Source organism: Coregonus lavaretus (assembly GCF_964263955.1).
Source record: "Coregonus lavaretus genome assembly, chromosome: 1".
NCBI classification, from domain to species: domain Eukaryota; kingdom Metazoa; phylum Chordata; class Actinopteri; order Salmoniformes; family Salmonidae; genus Coregonus; species Coregonus lavaretus.
The window spans coordinates 71,297,673-71,316,084 of record NC_139988.1 but is presented as its reverse complement, the minus strand read 5'-3'; the positions used below and the strand labels follow the sequence as shown (position 1 = coordinate 71,316,084).

At 41.5% G+C, this 18,412-nt stretch overlaps 1 protein-coding gene across 3 annotated transcripts; it reads left to right on the top strand.

Moving 5' to 3' along the window:
• Positions 1–10,738: 10,738 nt before the first annotated feature.
• Positions 10,739–16,799, top strand: LOC311128156 (ataxin-7-like protein 3). Of its 3 annotated transcripts, none has more exons than XR_014613188.1 (9): positions 10,739–10,879; positions 11,647–11,770; positions 12,020–12,152; positions 12,367–12,538; positions 14,061–14,161; positions 14,745–14,767; positions 14,883–14,946; positions 15,233–15,278; positions 15,755–16,799. XR_014613188.1 is itself a non-coding variant. In XM_084160143.1 (9 exons), exons 2-9 carry the CDS (start codon positions 11,720–11,722, stop codon positions 15,758–15,760), a joined length of 558 nt encoding a protein of 185 aa, XP_084016269.1. In that variant the 5' UTR covers positions 10,739–10,879; positions 11,647–11,719; the 3' UTR covers positions 15,761–16,799. The 3 variants fall into 3 exon arrangements, 2 of the variants coding, with proteins under 2 accessions (XP_084016269.1, XP_084016268.1); XM_084160143.1 differs by having other exon boundaries at positions 14,883–14,908; XM_084160142.1 differs by lacking the exon at positions 14,883–14,946.
• Positions 16,800–18,412: the final 1,613 nt, after the last annotated feature.

Genomic DNA, 18,412 nt, shown 5'->3' with positions numbered 1-18,412 from the left:
CGAACATCTCATACCAAAATCATGGGCATTAATATGGAGTTGGTCCTCCCTTTGCTGCTATAACAGCCTCCACTCTTCTGGGAAGGCTATCCACTAAATGTTGGAACATTGCTGCGGGGACTTGCTTCCATTCAGCCACAAGAGCATTAGTGAGGTCGGGCACTGATGTTGGGCGATTAGGCCTGGCTCGCAGTCGGCGTTCCAATTCATTCCAAAGGTGTTTGATGGGGTTGAGGTCAGGGCTTTGTGCAGGCCAGTCAAGTTCTCCCACACCAATCTCGACAAACCGTTTCTGTATGGACCTCGCTTTGTGCACGGGGGCATTGTCATGCTGAAACAGGAAAGGGCCTTCCCCAAACTCTTGCCACAAAGTTGGAAGCACAGAATTGTCTAGAATGTAATTAAATGCTGTACTGTTAAGATTTCCCTTCACTGGAACTAAGGGGCCTAGCCCGAACAATGAAAAACAGCCCCAGACCATTATTCTCCTTCACCAAACTTTACAGTTGGCACTATGCATTCGGGCAGGTAATGTTCTTCTGGCATCCGTCAAACCCAGATTCGTCCATTGAACTGCCAGGTGGTGAATCATGATACATCACTCGAGATAATGCGTTTCCACTGCTCCAGAGTCCAATGGCGGCGAGCTTTACACCACTCCAGCCGACACTTGGCATTGCACATGGTGATCTTAGGCTTGTGTGCAGCTGCTTGGCCATAGAAACTCATTTCATGAAGCTCCCGACAAACAGTTATTGTGCTGACGTTGCTTCGATTTGGCAATTTGGAACACAGTAGTGAGTGTTGCAACCGAGGACAGACGATTTTTACGAGCTACGCGCTTCAGCACTCGGCAGTCCCGTTCTGTGAGCTTGTGTGGCATACCACTTCGCGGCTGAGCAGTTGTTGCTCCTAGATGTTTCCACTTCACAATAACAGCACTTATAGTTGACCGGGGCAGCTCTAGCAGGGAAGACATTTTACGAACTGACTTATTGGCATCCTATGATGGTGCCACGTTGAAAGTCACTGAGCTCTTCAGTACGGGCCATTCTACTGCCAATGTTTGTCTATGGAGATTGCATGGCTGTGTGCTCAATTGTATACACCTGTCAGCAACGGTGTGGCTGAAATAGCTAAATCCACTAATTTGAAGGAGTGTTCTCTCTAAAGGCACTAGGTAAAAAGGCGGACGATTGTTGGTAGGCTGATGGATGCCACATTGGAAAAAGGTGTCATCGTTCTCCTCAATGGCCTGCTTTATTTCGAACAGCTGTATGTCATTCCTGGCCCTCAGCATTTCAACCACTGCCCACTCCTGCTGGTCGGTCAGCACACGGCCACCACCATGGGGTCTTCTGTAAATTCTGATTGTAGAACAGAGTATACTGTCAATAGGTCATACTGTAAGAATACAGTAATATGTTTTGTGAATTTACCTGCATTACAATATGTTGTTTACTGTAAATGTAATGATAAAAGCATAGTGCATATCCTGCAGACTTACCGGTTTTCTTGGAAAATGTTCTCATGATCGAACAGTTTATCTTTTCAGATTGGGGTGAACTTATATGGCAGCCTCTGCCATGGTAAGGCTTCTGTTTACCACATGGTCAATGACGATGGCCCGGACGTCATTAGACACAACAGTTCCATGCCGTCTGCCTCCCTCTCTCTGATGTCCACCTCTTTGACGGGGCCCATGCCCACCTCTTCGACCTCTTTGACGGGGCCCATGCCCACCTCTTTGATCTCTCTGATGGAGCCCATGCCCACCTCTTTGACCTCTTTGATGATACCCATGCCCACCTCTTTGACCTATTTGATGGGGCCAATGCCCACCTCTTTGACCTCTTTGATGGGGCCCATGACCACCTCTCTGAAGGGCCCCTTGTCCATGAGCTCTTTGATTTCTTCCTCTCCTTTGATGTGTATCCAGCTCCATGTTGAAAGAAATTGCAAGTGTTCACACACACTCTTTTATATGGTGACCAATTGTGGTTAACACTATGTGAAATCAAGTAGCATTAACAAGTAGTCATTATGTATGGTTATCATGTATCATACATGTCATTTAGATGTTTATACTTTACAAACACACATTTTATTTCTGCAGTGCTCAAAGTCCATATACAGTGCCTTCGGAAAGTATTCAGACATCTTGACTTTTTCCACATTTTGTTACATTACAGCCTTATACTAAAATTGATTGAATAAAAAAATTATCCTCAGCAATCTACACACAATACCCCATAATAACAAAGCGAAAACAGGTTTTTATAGCACATTTATAAAAATAAAAATACCTTATTTACATTAGTATTCAGACTCGAAATTAAGCTCAGGTTCATCCTGTTTCCAATGATCATCCTTGAGATATTTCTACAACTTGATTGGAGTCCACCTGTTGTAAATTACATTGATTGAACATGATTTGGAAAGGCACACACCTGTCTATATAAGGTCCCACAGTTGACAGTGCATGTCAGAGCAAAACCAAGCCATGAGGTCTGTCACACCCTGGCCTTGAGAGGCCTGTTGTCTTTAGTTGGTTTGGTCAGGGCGTGAGAATCTATGCTGGAAATTCTATGTTTGTGATCTAGGTAGTGTATTTCTATGTTGGGCCGGGTGTGATTCCCAATCAGAGACAGCTGTCACTCGTTGTCTCTGATTGGGGATCATACTTAAGTAGCCTGTTTGCCTACCTTAATTGTGGGATCTTGTTCCGTGTTAGGCTTGCATATGTTTAGCCTGAGGACTTCACGTTATGTTGTTTCTTGTTTTGTTTAATGTTTATTTGGTTTAATAAACATGTTCAAATACCACGCTGCACCTTGGTCTGACCCGTCTCTCAACAATCGTGACAAGGTCGAAGGAATTGTCCGCAGAGCTCCGAAACAGGATTGTCGAGGAACAGATCTGGGGAAGGGTACCAAAAAATGTCTCTAGCATTGAAGGTCACCAAGAACACAGTGGCCTCCATCATTCTTAAATGGAAGAAGTTTGGAAACACCAAGACTCTTCCTAGACCTGGCTGCCCGGCCAAACTGAGCAATTGGGGAGAAGGGCCTTGGTCAGGGAGGTGACCAAGAACCCGATGGTCACTCTGACAGAGCTCTAGAGTTCCTCTGTGGAGATGGGAGAACCTTCCAGAAGGACAACCATCTCTGCAGCACTCCACCAATCAGGCCTTCATGGTAGAGTGGCCAGACGGAAGCCCCTCCTCAGTAAAAGGCACATGACAGCCCGCTTGGAGTTTCCCAAAAGGCACCTAAAGACTCTCAGACCATGAGAAACAAGATTCTCTGGTCTGATGAAACCAAGGTTGAACTCTTTGGCCGAATGCCAAGCGTCATTTCTGGAAGAAACCTGGCACCATCCCTACGGTGAAGCATGGTGGTGGCAGCATCATGCTGTGGGGATGTTTTTCAGCAGCAGGGACTGAGAGACTAGTCAGGATCGAGGCAAAGATGAACGGAGCAAAGTACAGAGATCCTTGATGAAAACTTGCTCCATAGCTCTCAGGACCTCAGACTGGGGAAAAGGTTCACCTTCCAACAGGACAAACGACCCTAAGCACACAGCTAAGACAACGCAGGAGTGGCTTCGGGACAAGTCTCTGAATGTCCTTGAGTGGCCCAGCCAGAGCCCGGACTTGAACCTGATCGAACATCTCTGGAGAGACCTGAAAATAGCTGTGCAGCAACGGTCCCCATCCAACCTGACAGAGCTTGAGATGATCTGCAGTGAAGAATGGGAGAAACTCCCCAAATACAGGTGTGCCAAGCTTGTAGCGTCCTACCCAAGAAGACTCAAGGCTGTAATCGCTGCCAAAGGTGCTTCAACAAAGTACTGAGTAAAGTGTCTGAATACTTATGTAAATGTGATATTTCAGTTTTCTTTTTTTATTGCTAAAATCCTGTTTTTGCTTTGTCATTATGGGGTATTGTGTGTAGATTGATGAGGGGGGGAAAACAATTTAATCCATTTTAGAATAAGGCTGTAACCTAACAAAATGTGGAAAAAGTCAAGGAGTCTGAATACTTTCCGAAGGCACTGTATAGTAGACAAACCAGTTTTAAAATATGTAGGTTTACCAAACGGTTAAGTGATTAATAATTAAGTGCAGTTGGATTAAGTGATGGTCATATGTATTTAAACAAATGAGAAGAGTATCATATGAAAAATATTGTGAGCATTGAATTGTGAAAGGCAATTACTTTATATGAAAGCTATTTCTAGATGAAACACTGATTAGGTTTGGTGAAAAAGTTACTATGTGATTTAGAAGAAAAAAAACAGCTTTTTGATGATCTGTTTTGAGTTTTGTATGATGGACTGTAGTTTCTCTTTGCTTATTTGAGCTGTTCTTGCCATAATATGGACTTTTACCAAGTAGGGCTAACTTCTGTTATCTTCTACCTTATCACAACACAACTGATTGGCTCAAACGCATTAAGAAGGAAATACATTCCACAAATTAACTTTTAAGAAGGCACACCTGTTAATTGAAATGCATTCCAGGTGACTACCTCATGAAGCTGGTTGAGAGAATGCCAAGAGTGTGCAAAGCTGTCATCAAGGCAAAGGGTGGCTATTTGAAGAATCTCAAATATTAAATACATTTTGATTTGTTTAACACTTTTTTGGTTACTACATGATTCCATATGTGTTATTTAATAGTTTTATTGTCTTCACTATTATTCTACAAGGTAGAAAATAGTAAAAATAAAGAAAAGCCCTTGAACGAGTAGGTGTGTCCAAACTTTTGACTGGTACTGTATGTGTATATATATATATATATATATATATATACAGTGGGGAGAACAAGTATTTGATACACTGCCGATTTTGCAGGTTTTCCTACTTACAAAGCATGTAGAGGTCTGTAATTTTTATCCTAGGTACACTTCAACTGTGAGAGACGGAATTTAAAACAAAAATCCAGAAAATCACATTATATGATTTTTAAGTAATTAATTTGCATTTTATTGCATGACGTAAGTATTTGATACATCAGGAAAGCAGAACTTAATATTTGATACAGAAACCTTTGTTTGCAATTACAGAGATCATACGTTTCTTGTAGGTCTTGACCAGGTTTGCACACACTGCAGCAGGGATTTTGGCCCACTCCTCCATACAGACCTTCTCCAGATCCTTCAGATTTTGGGGCTGTCGCTGGGCAATACGGACTTTCAGCTCCCTCCAAAGATTTTCTATTGGGTTCAGGTCTGGAGACTGGCTAGGCCACTCCAGGACCTTGAGATGCTTCTTACGGAGCAACTCCTTAGTTTCCCTGGCTGTGTGTTTCGGGTCGTTGTCATGCTGGAAGACCCAGCCACGACCCATCTTCAATGCTCTTACTGAGGGAAGGAGGTTGTTGGCCAAGATCTCGCGATACATGGCCCCTTCCATCCTCCCCTCAATACGGTGCAGTCGTCCTGTCCCCTTTGCAGAAAAGCATCCCCAAATAATGATTTTTCCACCTCCATGCTTCACAGTTGGGATGGTGTTCTTGGGGTTGTACTCATCCTTCTTCTTCCTCCAAACACGGCGAGTGGAGTTTAGACCAAAAAGCTCTATTTTTGTCTCATCAGACCACATGACCTTCTCCCATTCCTCCTCTGGATCACCCTGATGGTCATTGGCAAACTTCAGACGGGCCTGGACATGCGCTGGCTTGAGCAGGGGGACCTTGCGTGCGCTGCAGGATTTTAATCCATGACGGCGTAGTGTGTTACTAATGGTTTTCTTTGAGACTGTGGTCCCAGCTCTCTTCAGGTCATTGACCAGGTCCTGCCGTGTAGTTCTGGGCTGATCCCTCACCTTCCTCATGATCATTGAGGCCCCACGAGGTGAGATCTTGCATGGAGCCCCAGACCGAGGGTGATTGACCGTCATCTTGAACTTCTTCCATTTTTTTATAATTGCGCCTTCAGTTGTTGCCTTCTCACCAAGCTGCTTACCTATTGTCCTGTAGCCCATCCCAGCCTTGTGCAGGTCTACAATTTTAACCCTGATGTCCTTACACAGCGCTCTGGTCTTGGCCATTGTGGAGAGGTTGGAGTCTGTTTGATTGAGTGTGTGGACAGGTGTCTTTTATACAGGTAACGAGTTCAAACAGGTGCAGTTAATACAGGTAATGAGTGGAGAACAGGAGGGCTTCTTAAAGAAAAACTAACAGGTCTGTGAGAGCCGGAATTCTTACTGGTTGGTAGGTGATCAAATACTTATGTCATGCAATAAAATGCAAATGAATTACTTAAAAATCATACAATGTGATTTTCTGGATTTTTGTTTTAGATTCCGTCTCTCACAGTTGAAGTGTACCTATGATAAAAATTACAGACCTCTACATGCTTTGTAAGTAGGAAAACCTGCAAAATCGGCAGTGTATCAAATACTTGTTCTCCCCACTGTGTATATATATATATATATATATATATATAGGTGTCTATACTTCATCAGCAAAGTTAGATAAGAAGTAGGGCCTTGTAAACAAAAAGGGAGTAATGTAGAGCTCTACGGGTCTTTAGCAAAGTCCAGCCAACCTTTTGATACAGGATGCAGTGTTGAGTATCAAAACTGTCATAGGTAACAAAACAAAGGGCACTATGGTAGATGGCATCCAAAAGTTTAAGAGTAGTAGCAGCTGCACTTCGATAAATAATATCACCAACAGATAAAAAGGTTGACTGAATAATCTGCTTGCTACTGCTTTATAACGGGAAACATGCCTATGTATGGCGTGCGCCAAGTTTATAAATCTAAATAGTTTTGTGAATGCAGAAATGGTGCATGCAGATATTTAGTGTTAAATTTAAGCAACGATTATAAATGAGGCCCCAGGCACTGGGGTGTACGGAGTACCGGTAAAATAAATAGTGGCAGAAACTGTACCAGTAAAAGATTAGCCTATCAAAATAAAAATATCTAAGATCTAAGGTGGCGATATGTAACTTTTTAGGTGACCCAACCATATTCACATAGAAATGTGAGTTATAGATCTATCATTCTAATTGAAAGCAAGTCTAATAAACAGTAGAGCGGTTCTATGTGTGCTATTTCTATGCTTCCCTAAAATACAATTTTTTTAAAAATGGAAAATATATTTCACAGCGTTTGTGACGGTACAATGATTCTCTACACTATACTAGCTTATTTTGTCACATAAACAGAAATTAGGCTAACTATTTGGCGGAGCGATTTCTGCATAGTGCAACTTTAAACGAAACCTTTTACACTGTAATGTATCTCTAACTCATGTTAGCCGCATGAAAAATTTGCGAATGGTGGTATAGCCTTACGTTCCAAAATAAAGTGTGGGTTTGTCTCTACGACCAGAAAGAACACATTACATTTTGCCAAGTCAGGGATGGCAGGCCAAGGCCGAGAGACGCGCACTGACAGCAGTGTGGATGCATCAACCTAAACTCACTCCAGGTTAAAGGATTTTGCCCAAGGTTGCCCAGAGGAAGTCCATGGAGTTCCTCCTTGGCTACATCATGTGGCAGTTTATTCGATTCTTCGGCATCCAGGTTAAAGTGAGTATAGTCAGCCATGTATTGGTCTATGATGAAGATGATGATCATTACAGAGTAGGCTGTTTACATATCAATGTCAGAGACCTTTTCATTAATTGTGTCTTTGTGACTTTCTTGCTATATCCCAATCTCTACATTTCTTGGTGGTTCAAAGTACTCCTGAGAAGAGCCCTCTCAGTAGATGAATGCTCCATCCAGTGATGATGTCCTAAAGACCTCTACAGAAGATAAAGCCAAACCCTGGATGACAAACTGATCGATAGCCCACCTGACAATGAACCACCACTCCATGACAACATACAGGCTTCCCCTCAGGTGAACGACAAACCACTCGACCTCAAAGACGTGAAGGACTCTCTGGGTGATACTGCTCCCTTCATTGACCCGCAGGTGACCTCACAGGTCGACGCCACGTCTGCCTTTTACATGGAAGCCTCCTTGGAGGTTGCCACACCACCCATGGACCATGTGGTAGCCTACCTAGAAGGAAACACCACACCTGTGGACAAGATCCAGGTCTGCACACCCCTTGTTGTTGAGCAGCAGCGCCCGTTGGTGCTGAGCCTGTGTGTGGACAAGCTACAGCCACGTCAGAAGAGTGGAAGAGTCAGAAGAGTAGAAGCCAGCCTGGGGCGCTCAGTACTGCTGGGAAACACCTTGAGACAGATCTAGGAGGACTTGCAGAGGGAAGGTGCAAGCAGTCTAGAGCTGTCAGCCCAGCCACTGTCCCCTCACCTTCACATGCCCACGCACACACCTCTGGACAAGAAGAAGGCTAGTGCTCCCTCCATTGCCATTAGGCAGTCCACAAAGGTCGACGTCCCGTCTCCTAATGACGCCAGCCCGTTTGCCCCAAAGACTGATGGGTGGTTCGGCCGACTCTTTCGTTGGAGGAAGAAAGAGGTTAATCTTCCAGATGATACGGATAAATCAGGAAGGAGGCTGTTTTTTTTATATTAGAAATTATACTAGGCTAATATGTGCTTGATGTTGCTCACTGACAACTGTTGTAGCTTTGGGGCTGATGGTTTCATAGAGATCAGTTAATTACTGAATATCAAAGATGTTTCTGGTTTTCTGTTAAGTTCATGGAGAAAGATAGAGATACTCTGCATAGTACAACATCTAATATGGCTACACCGGGAATACAGCAATAAACAGCATACCAATAATATTAAAGAGAAAAGTGAATAAGTAACAAGAGGATTTTTTTGAATTACATGCAATCCCTAAAGCAAGAAGCTCACCTGATCTTTCACCTCAGATTGTCTGGAATGAGTCCCAGGGAAGATGGGTGGATAGGAGGGAACCTCAGAGGAGGGTGATGACCAAGCCTCCATCTCCTCCTCCGTCCATCTCCATGATGAGGCCTGGTTGGGGAACTCTGCTGGTTCTCCTAAAGGGGTCATCATGGATTTATTGCTTTAGTCTACACCAATACTGTCTCAGCCATTGTGTTACACAGCTTTTGTAGCTGGTTATGAATGTCTCAAACAACACAGATTAGTATCGGTCATTATCTTAATTTCCTGACCTTGAGACAATTACATTTCTATTTTCATTTGTTATGAACAAGGTAATGGTATGTTCTTCTTCTCATGTAGTCATTTACTTTTCTTTTTCAGTCAGTCTCGAGGCATGATCATGAACAACATCTTAAAATCCATCTTTGAAACTTTGAAAATACATTTTATGAAACAGTATATTTAATAAATGAATGAACACAAGATTTCTTCAGAATAGGTCAACTTTCAAGTCACATTTTTCAGCTTTTACATTGCCATTGACTATTCCATGGGTCATGGCTTATAAAATGGAATGTTGTATGCATTTACACACACACACACATTTATTTACTTATTTACAGTATTTATTCTGTTCAACGGTCTCCCTCCTTTCCCTTTACAATTAGAAATGGTCAACTTTTGCCAACATTTCTCTAATTCTCAGAGTTGTCTAGTGAGTGTGCAGTGATGTCCTCTGATTAATTAAGCAGTGATGTCCTCTGACTGATTTAACACTGACTAACTACAGTAAGGTGAAAACACTGTGTGTAGATTCTACTGTATATATATGAAGATTATTACTAGGTACTCTTACCAGACCAATTGATTTACTCACACTCAATGAGAGGCATTGGAAGATTATATTGTATGAACATGATTTGTATGAACTTAAAAATATATATATATTTTAACAGGTCTGGAAGCTGCTCTGGTACTAACTCAGGAGAAATCCCTTTCTATGAACCTGGGAGAGATTGTGAAAATCTACTGTAGTTTAGCAGTTAAGAGCGTTGGGCCAGTAACTGAAAGGTTGCTGGTTCAAACCCCTCAAGCCTAGGTGAAAAATCTGTGGATGTGACCTTGAGCAAGGCACTTAACCCTAATTGCTCTGGATAAGAATTACTAAAATGTCAAATGTTATTAGTGATACCAGGACCTAGACCATTACATGGTACCAACAGAAGGCTGGAGGTAGCCCATGTTTTTTGTTTTATGACAACACAAGAGCAACTGGGTTGTCAAGCAGGTTCACATATTCCGAATCTGGATCTGGCTATACTGAGTATCTGCACATTAATGGATTTGAGGCTGAAGATGAGGCAGTCTATATCTGCACTTGTCATAACTGTGTCACTGGCATACACCTAGTGCCATCTAGTGCCACAATTATATGAGCAGCCTGTGCAAAAACCTAACTCCATTCAAAGCAGGAGAAACGATCAAACCTGTTGCCCATTACTACTGTCATTTCCACCACTTTCATCAAACTGACCAGACTTTTATCATTTGAAATCAACATACACTAATGTGTAAATCATATACCTTTATCTAAAATCTATATCTAAAATATAATATTGATATGCATCTACATTATAATTCTCAACACCTGCATGCTAAAACAAGGGCCGGGATGATACCAATATCGAGATACTCATCAGACAGAGTTTTTTTTTTTTTATGATGTCACTTTTTATTGTATGTGAATAGGGATCTCTGATGATGAATGCTGTATTGCATTCAGCATTCATGATCTTGCCTCTATTTGATATTTCAACAACTAAAGCCATTCTGCCAAGTCTTTAAAGCAGACATTTACCATAAAATCATGTTATATGTAAATCCCAGAGAGAAAGAGAGAGTGTTAAAGACTGGAGAGGGAGAATATGGGTCACTTGCACTGTACGTGGACATGCTTAAATCCACTGACAATAGCCGGCTGGGTTCACTGAAGACGGCAATGCTGCTAGTATTTAGCGTTCTCTTGTGTAGCGATCGATTGCTACTGCCTGAGTCGTCTGACGTAAAGATGGATGCCTTCCGATATAGGTAAATAAAAAACATTTAAGGACTGGCATGTATCTAATTGTTGTAATATTTAAGGCTAAAGGGAGTTACACCGTGAAGTGATGTTTTTCTTATGTGACACAATGTATCGAGTTTTTGAAACAGTGTACTAAGCAAACCATAGCATGCTTCGCAGTAATCTGTTTCTTTAAGTAACATGCAATGTCTTACAATTGTTTATGATTGCACCATATGTTGGATTGATGATACATTTATTTCCAGTATTTTTTTATTTTCTGTAAATAATCAAAAAATACCCCCCGTCTCTTTCTGCTAATCTGAAATCGACACGAATGCAATCGTGTCTATCTGCGTTGTTTTCTATTGTGCATACTGGACAATGTTATGCCCCATAGTAGGGACCGAGGACTTCTGTACGATAAAAAAAAGAAGATAAATTATCTAAGGAAAACATTTGTTCAATGCTGTACTGTAAACGATATGATGCAAAGCAGAAAACATAGCATGTCGTTATCTGATTTGTACTACAAACAGCGAATAATCCAATTATATTTTGTCATTAATGACAGGTTATAAACGTGAATAGCCTAGATTCCACTCTTTTAATATAATTCATTGTGCATTTAGTTGTAAGTATCACCATTTGTTACAATGTTTCATTGCTTGTTGTTGCTCCTGCTCGCCACTCTCCTTGCCATTACTCATTGAAATATATTTTACATTGTAAATGTAATGTATGAAGATGAAATGATGTTATGATATCGTGTCTTCTCTCCTGTCTGGTCCAGCCCTGTCTTGGCCAATGCTTGCTGCTTTACAGCATGAGCAAAGAAGTGTCGGCTCATCTTCTAGTTCTGGCAAATGAAAATGGATGAGATTTCGATGTCCAGCCTGGACAACAGCAAGCTGGAGGTAAATATAGTAGTAGGTTTGGTTTACTCCTGTGTGGACTATACATAAGGGTTTCGTTTTTCACCCACACATTTCATTTAGTCTGACTGTGTGTCATTTGGACTGCAGCTATGGCGGATGCGTAACCTGACCAGCGTAATTCAGCTTGGCCCTAGTGTGAATCAGTTCTGTAGCCAACCCTTCTGACAGTAGCATTCCATAGAAAGGCTATATCCTGGTTCTATATAATAATGCTGTGGTGGTTGGCAGGGCGTAGCTCAGGACATCCTGTCTGATCTGGTGGAGGATGCTTGTCTGGGCCTGTGCTTTGAGGTCCACCGGGCCGTCAAGCAGGGCTACTTTTTCCTGGAAGACACGGACCAAGAAAGCATGAGGGACTTTGGTATGTATTTCTACCTTCTACTCACCTTTTTTTAAATTATTGTTTAACAATGTTTAAGATAAAGACGCATACAGAAGATATCATTCCACAATTCTTAATTCGCTAACTACACCACCTTCCAATGATTACAATAGATAATATATACCTACATACCTTTACTATGTAAAGCGCTTTGAGGTACAATTTTTCATTATCTTTATTTTTGCGTGAGTAGAAATTGTGGACCAGCCAGGAGTGGATGTGTTCGGGCAGGTGTACAACCAGTGGAAGAACAAGGAGTGTGTCTGTCCCAACTGCAGCCGGAGCATCGCCGCGTCACGCTTTGCCCCGCACTTGGAGAAGTGCCTGGGCATGGGGCGCAACAGCAGCCGCATAGCCAACCGCAGGTTAGCCACCCACCCCCACACAACTGAAACAAGTGGCACGTTCCAAACCGTCTACAAAGCAGTCGCACTGTGCAAATTAACCAATTATTGAATGCTATGTAATCTACATTGCAGTTGGGCAATACATGTATGTAATATTGATGCGGTTACTGACATCATTAAATGGGGGGCTAAACTCACTAATTTCGCCTCCCTTTTCCACGTTTTTGTTATGGAATGCTAGAAGCCATGACTGAAGCAACGAGAGTTTGAAGTGGGAGTGTTATGTTCGCTAATAGCCTGGCGTTGTGTGCTCCTCTTTACTGATCCTAAACAGCAACCATACTTTACTAGATGAATGGCTTAGCAACCACTTGACGCAGCATGACAACGTGCACGTGATTGGTCAAGAATCCCAAATTCTGAGCATTTCCTCCTTTCTAGAATACCTTTGATGATATTTGTGTTTGTGATGCTAATGTTAGCTCACGAATAGTTGGGGGAAAAAAACAAGCCCTTTATAAAGACCAAGTCTCGTTCTTTCAACATAACATTGGCAACGATGTCTTGTATGTATTGTTTCATGTAAACAAGTCAGAGTTGCTGCGTGCTAATGGGTATTTCTGTTGTCTGTAATGAAATGGGCAGGCTGTAGGTTGATTCGGCTGCACTCAGCGCAGCTGTTTCACCGGGCATGACAAATTTCCCTATGCGTTACCATCCCCTTTTAGTGGGCAAGACTGGGCATGATTGAAATCAAAATCCAACCCACAATTATCCAAGGATTTAGGAACTTAAGTGTCACTTTTGGAAGATATTGACTTTATGACCAAAATTATCCTATTTACACGTTGGAGTAAATTTTGACACTAGCATAAATGTTTCTGACTAATATCGATGCCACATAGGCCGTTTTCAACTAGATACGTCTTTTTGGGGGGGTTCAGCTACCCTTTAAATACAGCTACCCTAAAACCAGCTGACATTGCAGTGCAGACAGCACTGTAATGCCATTAAGACTGGAGTTGCTGGGTCGAAGACCCAAGCCGACAAGGTAAAAAATCTGTTGATGTGCCCTTGAGCAAGGCACTTAACCCTTATTTGCTCCAGGGGCGCTGTACTATTATGGCTGACCCTGTAAAACAACACATTTCACTGTATCTATCTGGTGTATGTGACAATAAAACATCTTAATATATATATATATATATATATATATATATATATATATATATATATATATATATTATTAGAGTATTATTATTATTTTCTAATCAGAATGTAGTTTGCACACTTGATTAAACTGTAGCCTTACTTTCTAAAGTAATGCTGAAGGAAGGCTTCTTTCAAATACTTTGCTCTAGCCTGCCTGGAGTGCCAGATGGGCAGGGTTTGCCATTTTGGGACTATTCTATTGGTCCATTAAACCACACAAGCTCAATTAAGCGCAGATTAAGTATTGGAAATGATTTCAAATAGTATTTTGAACCCAGGTCATAATTCAATGGATGATGTCATTGACTGCCATTTCTTCCCCACACAGAATAGTCACCGGCAACAACACTAACAATAAATCAGAGAGCGACCAGGAGGATAACGATGACGTCAATGATAACGACTGGTCTTACGGGGCGGAAAAGAAAGGTAAAGGACTGGCTTTCACCCTCCTTTCCAAGGTGATCTAGGCACGAAACGAGAGCAAACGTTGTGAAACAGAAAGGTACTACATGACCTTGTCCAATAAGAACATAAGTTATTTTCCATTGCAAAACGTTTTCCTACAGTGTGCCCTACTAAAGATGACCCTGGTGACTGACAGTTACAGTGTATATATCTACTCACAAGAGGAGACAAATTGACATTGAGAATTTTAAATTGTGAATACCATGAGTCAATCTCTACATTAATTTTAACTGAAACAGAATTGACCTCAACTAAGTGCACATGCATCCAAAATGTAGTTGTATCTGTTTGATCTTCACTTGTAATCTAGTAGTTAAAAAAAAGTGTATAAAAAAATTAAGATATATATATATATATATATATATATATATATATATATATATATATATATATATATATATATATATATATATATATATATATATATATATGCTTTGAAGTGTTATCAGTGTGCTTGGTTCTCTTGTGTATTTGTACGTTGTGATATCATGTATATCATTTAAAGTATGTCCAAGTGTCTTATAAAATGCTCTCATTTTTTCAGCGAAGAAGAGAAAATCAGATAAGGTATTGGCACTTTCTTTGAAACAACCTGTTATTGATCAAATTTAATATTTTCTGTAATAATATCGTTTTGCCACTAGTTGATCATTCTGCTTTTCTTGATGCTTTATCTGAATAGAATCCAGTGCCACAGCTGTATTTCAAGTGAGAGATCGAAGGGAGAATGTTGATTGGTATTTGGGGTTTGTGTAGTTGTAACCAATCTAATAAAGTTACTACAGGATAGCACGACCAAAACAAACCATACATATAAAGTTATCTTAATATGTTCATAAAGTTTCCAACAGTGTGCAGCATGATCCTGAAAGGCGATGAGATCAAATTTAGATTTCTTCCATTTTAATGCTTGTTGTGATTGTCAAGCTTTCTGTTAAACAAAACATATTATTTTTTACGAATAAGACAATTCAATTACATCTTTCTTAGTTTTGTGTAAACTATTTGTTTATATTTTCCTTTTTATTGTAGAATCCAAACTCACCCAGGAGATCCAAATCATTTAAACATAAGAGTGGTAAGTCATCATCATCAGTCTATAACTACTAAATGCATGGTAATTGTGGCAAATGGAGCGACTGCTTTAGACCTCATTCTTTGGAGAGGCCTAATACACACTCTGGCATTAATTCAATAGTATGACAGTGTTATGACAAAGGATATACTATATGTAAGTTGTCCCTGAGACGCTCTACCCTAGTTCTAGGTCATTGAGACTGAGAGACAAAGTAAGTAAGGTGTGGACTGTGGCTCATATGAAATATAAGCTATCCTACAGATAATGGTGGAGTTTTAGGTAATATGTTTTGCAGTTGCGCTGTGCATCTCAGAAGATATTGCTATTTTATATTAAGGTGGTTGCAGAGATCATTTGCGGAATGTAACTAAAATTAAAACATCCTGGAATGTCCCCATAATCATAATTTCACAGCATAATTTGGTTGGAGTGGAGAATGGAAATGACTTTGATAAAGAGTCAGTCTGTCTCCACAGGTATGATCGGCCCCAGACGGCGTATGGACAACCAGGAGAGCCCACGCATGCTGATGAAAGACGAGGCCTTCCCTCAGTGACAGACAGACAGGAAGACCATTCAGAGTCCACCCTGGCTCCTTTTGTTTTTCAATGGACCGTGACAGACGTGTAGTAGACTATTGCTAAATGGGTCATGTTCATTAGGCACCAAACTGAACAAAACTGACTGAAACAGGGAGGTAGTGACTGAACTTCTCCAATAAGAAATGCTTGTTTGTTTTCCATTGTGAAGCGTTTTAAAATGTTTTGTTACAGTGTGCCCTAATGAACACAACACTGCTGAAGCAGTCCAGAGACCCCCTGCACAGTTTGTGACTTCCGTTTTCCCCCCTCACCAAATCGTTGCACCAATAATCATTATTTTATATCATACATGATTTTATCGATAGGTAGCTCTTGGCTGGCCTCTACGAAATATCACGTTAGAATCTGTCAATGCACAGACAAGGAGTGAGGTCATACAGTACAGTGGCTAGGTAGAGGCAGTCGAGGTCAGAGCAATGGATACTAAGGCCCTTTTGATTATGCGCAGACTTTTTGATGATATTATCAGTCAAGAAGTCTTTTCAACAATCATTTTTTGACAAGAACATAATTATGGACAAATGGACAGTTAAAATCAGAAGTCACACAACTTACAATCATGATTAATGGTTTGTCGTTTTATTTTCTTACTCCACATTCACCCTGTCAACAACATGATTCTCCTACTGATGAGAGTATGCTTAAAGGACTCCCGTCACTTGTCATTTACCTGTGGAAATAGGTTTTGAAATAGACTGCAAACTCCTTGCTGTAGAACATGGGTTAATCTGTTTCATTGTAGATGGGTAGTTAGTTAGGCTTGTTTTCTAGCATTCAATACATGTTTTATTATTTGTTTACATTGTAAAGGGTTACATGTATCCTCTGTGTTGTGATAGTGTAAATATTTGAATAGTTGAAATGCTGCTATCATGGCTTTGTATTTGTTAATCTGTCAAGTAATAAACAATTACCTGTCGACGTGTAATAATTATTTGAACTGAGAGTATAGGAATCAAAGTTATGTTTAGCTTGACATGGGCTGATGCATATATCTAGGCAGCGGGGTCAGGGTTGCAACAAAGCCAAGTTTGAGTAAACATTTGTATCTGTTGAATGAACCTGAACATACCCTAGGCCTTCCCAGCCTGTAGTGCACTCAGCCACCAGCAGGGAAGGCTGTTGATTGCCTGTTGTGGGAATTCAACATTTTCCTAAATTTTTTGTGTGTGTGCCCAAAGTGATGTAGCTTGTAGAGCTTTTCAAATAAAAGAAATTTTTATTTGTCAAATGCGCCAAATACAACAGGTGTAGACCTTACAGTGAAATGCTTACTTACAGGCCCTTAAACACCAATGCAGTTAATAAAAGTGTTAAGTAAACAATAGATAAGTAGGAAATAAAAGCAAACAGTAAAAATAACAGTAGCGACGCTATATACAGGGGGTACTGGTACAGAGTCAATGTGCGGGGGCACCGGTTAGTCGAGGTAATTGAGGTAATATGTACATGTAGGTATAGATAAGTGACTATGCATAGATAATACACAGAGAGTAGCAGCAGCGTAAAAGAGGGGGTGGGGGTGGGGACAATGCAAATAGTCCGGGTAGCCATTTGATTAGCTGTTCAGGAGTCTTATTGCTTGGGGTTAGAAGCTGTTAGAAGCTTTTTGGACCTAGACTTGGCTCTCCGGTACCGCTTGCCATGCGGTAGCAGAGAGAACAGTCTATGACTAGGGTGGCTGGAGTCTTTGACAATTTGTAGGGCCTTCCTCTGACACCGCCTGGTATAGAGGTCCTGGATGGCAGGAAGCTTGGCCCCAGTGATGTACTGCGCCATACGCACTACCCTCTGTAGTGCCTTGTGGTCGGAGGCCAAGCAGTTGACATACCAGGCAGTGATGCAACCAGTCAGGATGCTCTCGATGGTGCAGCTGTAGAACCTTTTGAGGATCTGAGGACCCATGCCAAATCTTTTCAGTCTCCTGAGGGGGAATAGGCTTTGTCGTGCCCTCTTCACGACTGTCTTGGTGTGTTTAGACCATGATAGTTTGTTGGTGATGTGGACACCAAGGATCTTGAAGCTCTCAACCTGCTCCAATACAGCCCCGTCGATGAGAATGGGGGCGTGCTTGGTCCTTCTTTTCCTGTAGTCCACAATCAACTCCTTTGTATTGATCACGTTGAGGGAGAGGTTGTTAACCTGGCACCACACTCATCGTTGTCGGTGATCAGGCTGTTGTGTTGTTGGCAAACTTAATGATGGTGTTGGAGTCGTGCCTGGCCATGCAGTCATGGGTGAACAGGGAGTACAGGAGGGGACTGAGCACGCACCCCTGAGGGGCCCCCATGTTGAGGATCAGCGTGGCATATGTGTTGTTACCAACCTTTACCACCTGGGGACCGCCCATCAGGAAGTCCAGGATCCAGTTGCAGAGGGAGGTGTTTAGTCCCAGGGTCCTTAGCTTAGTGATGAGCTTTGAGGGCACTATGGTGTTGAACGCTGAGCTGTAGTCAATTAATAGCATTTTCACGTAGGTGTTCCTTTTGTCCAGGTGGGAAAGGGCAGTGTGGAGTGCAAAAGAGATTGCAT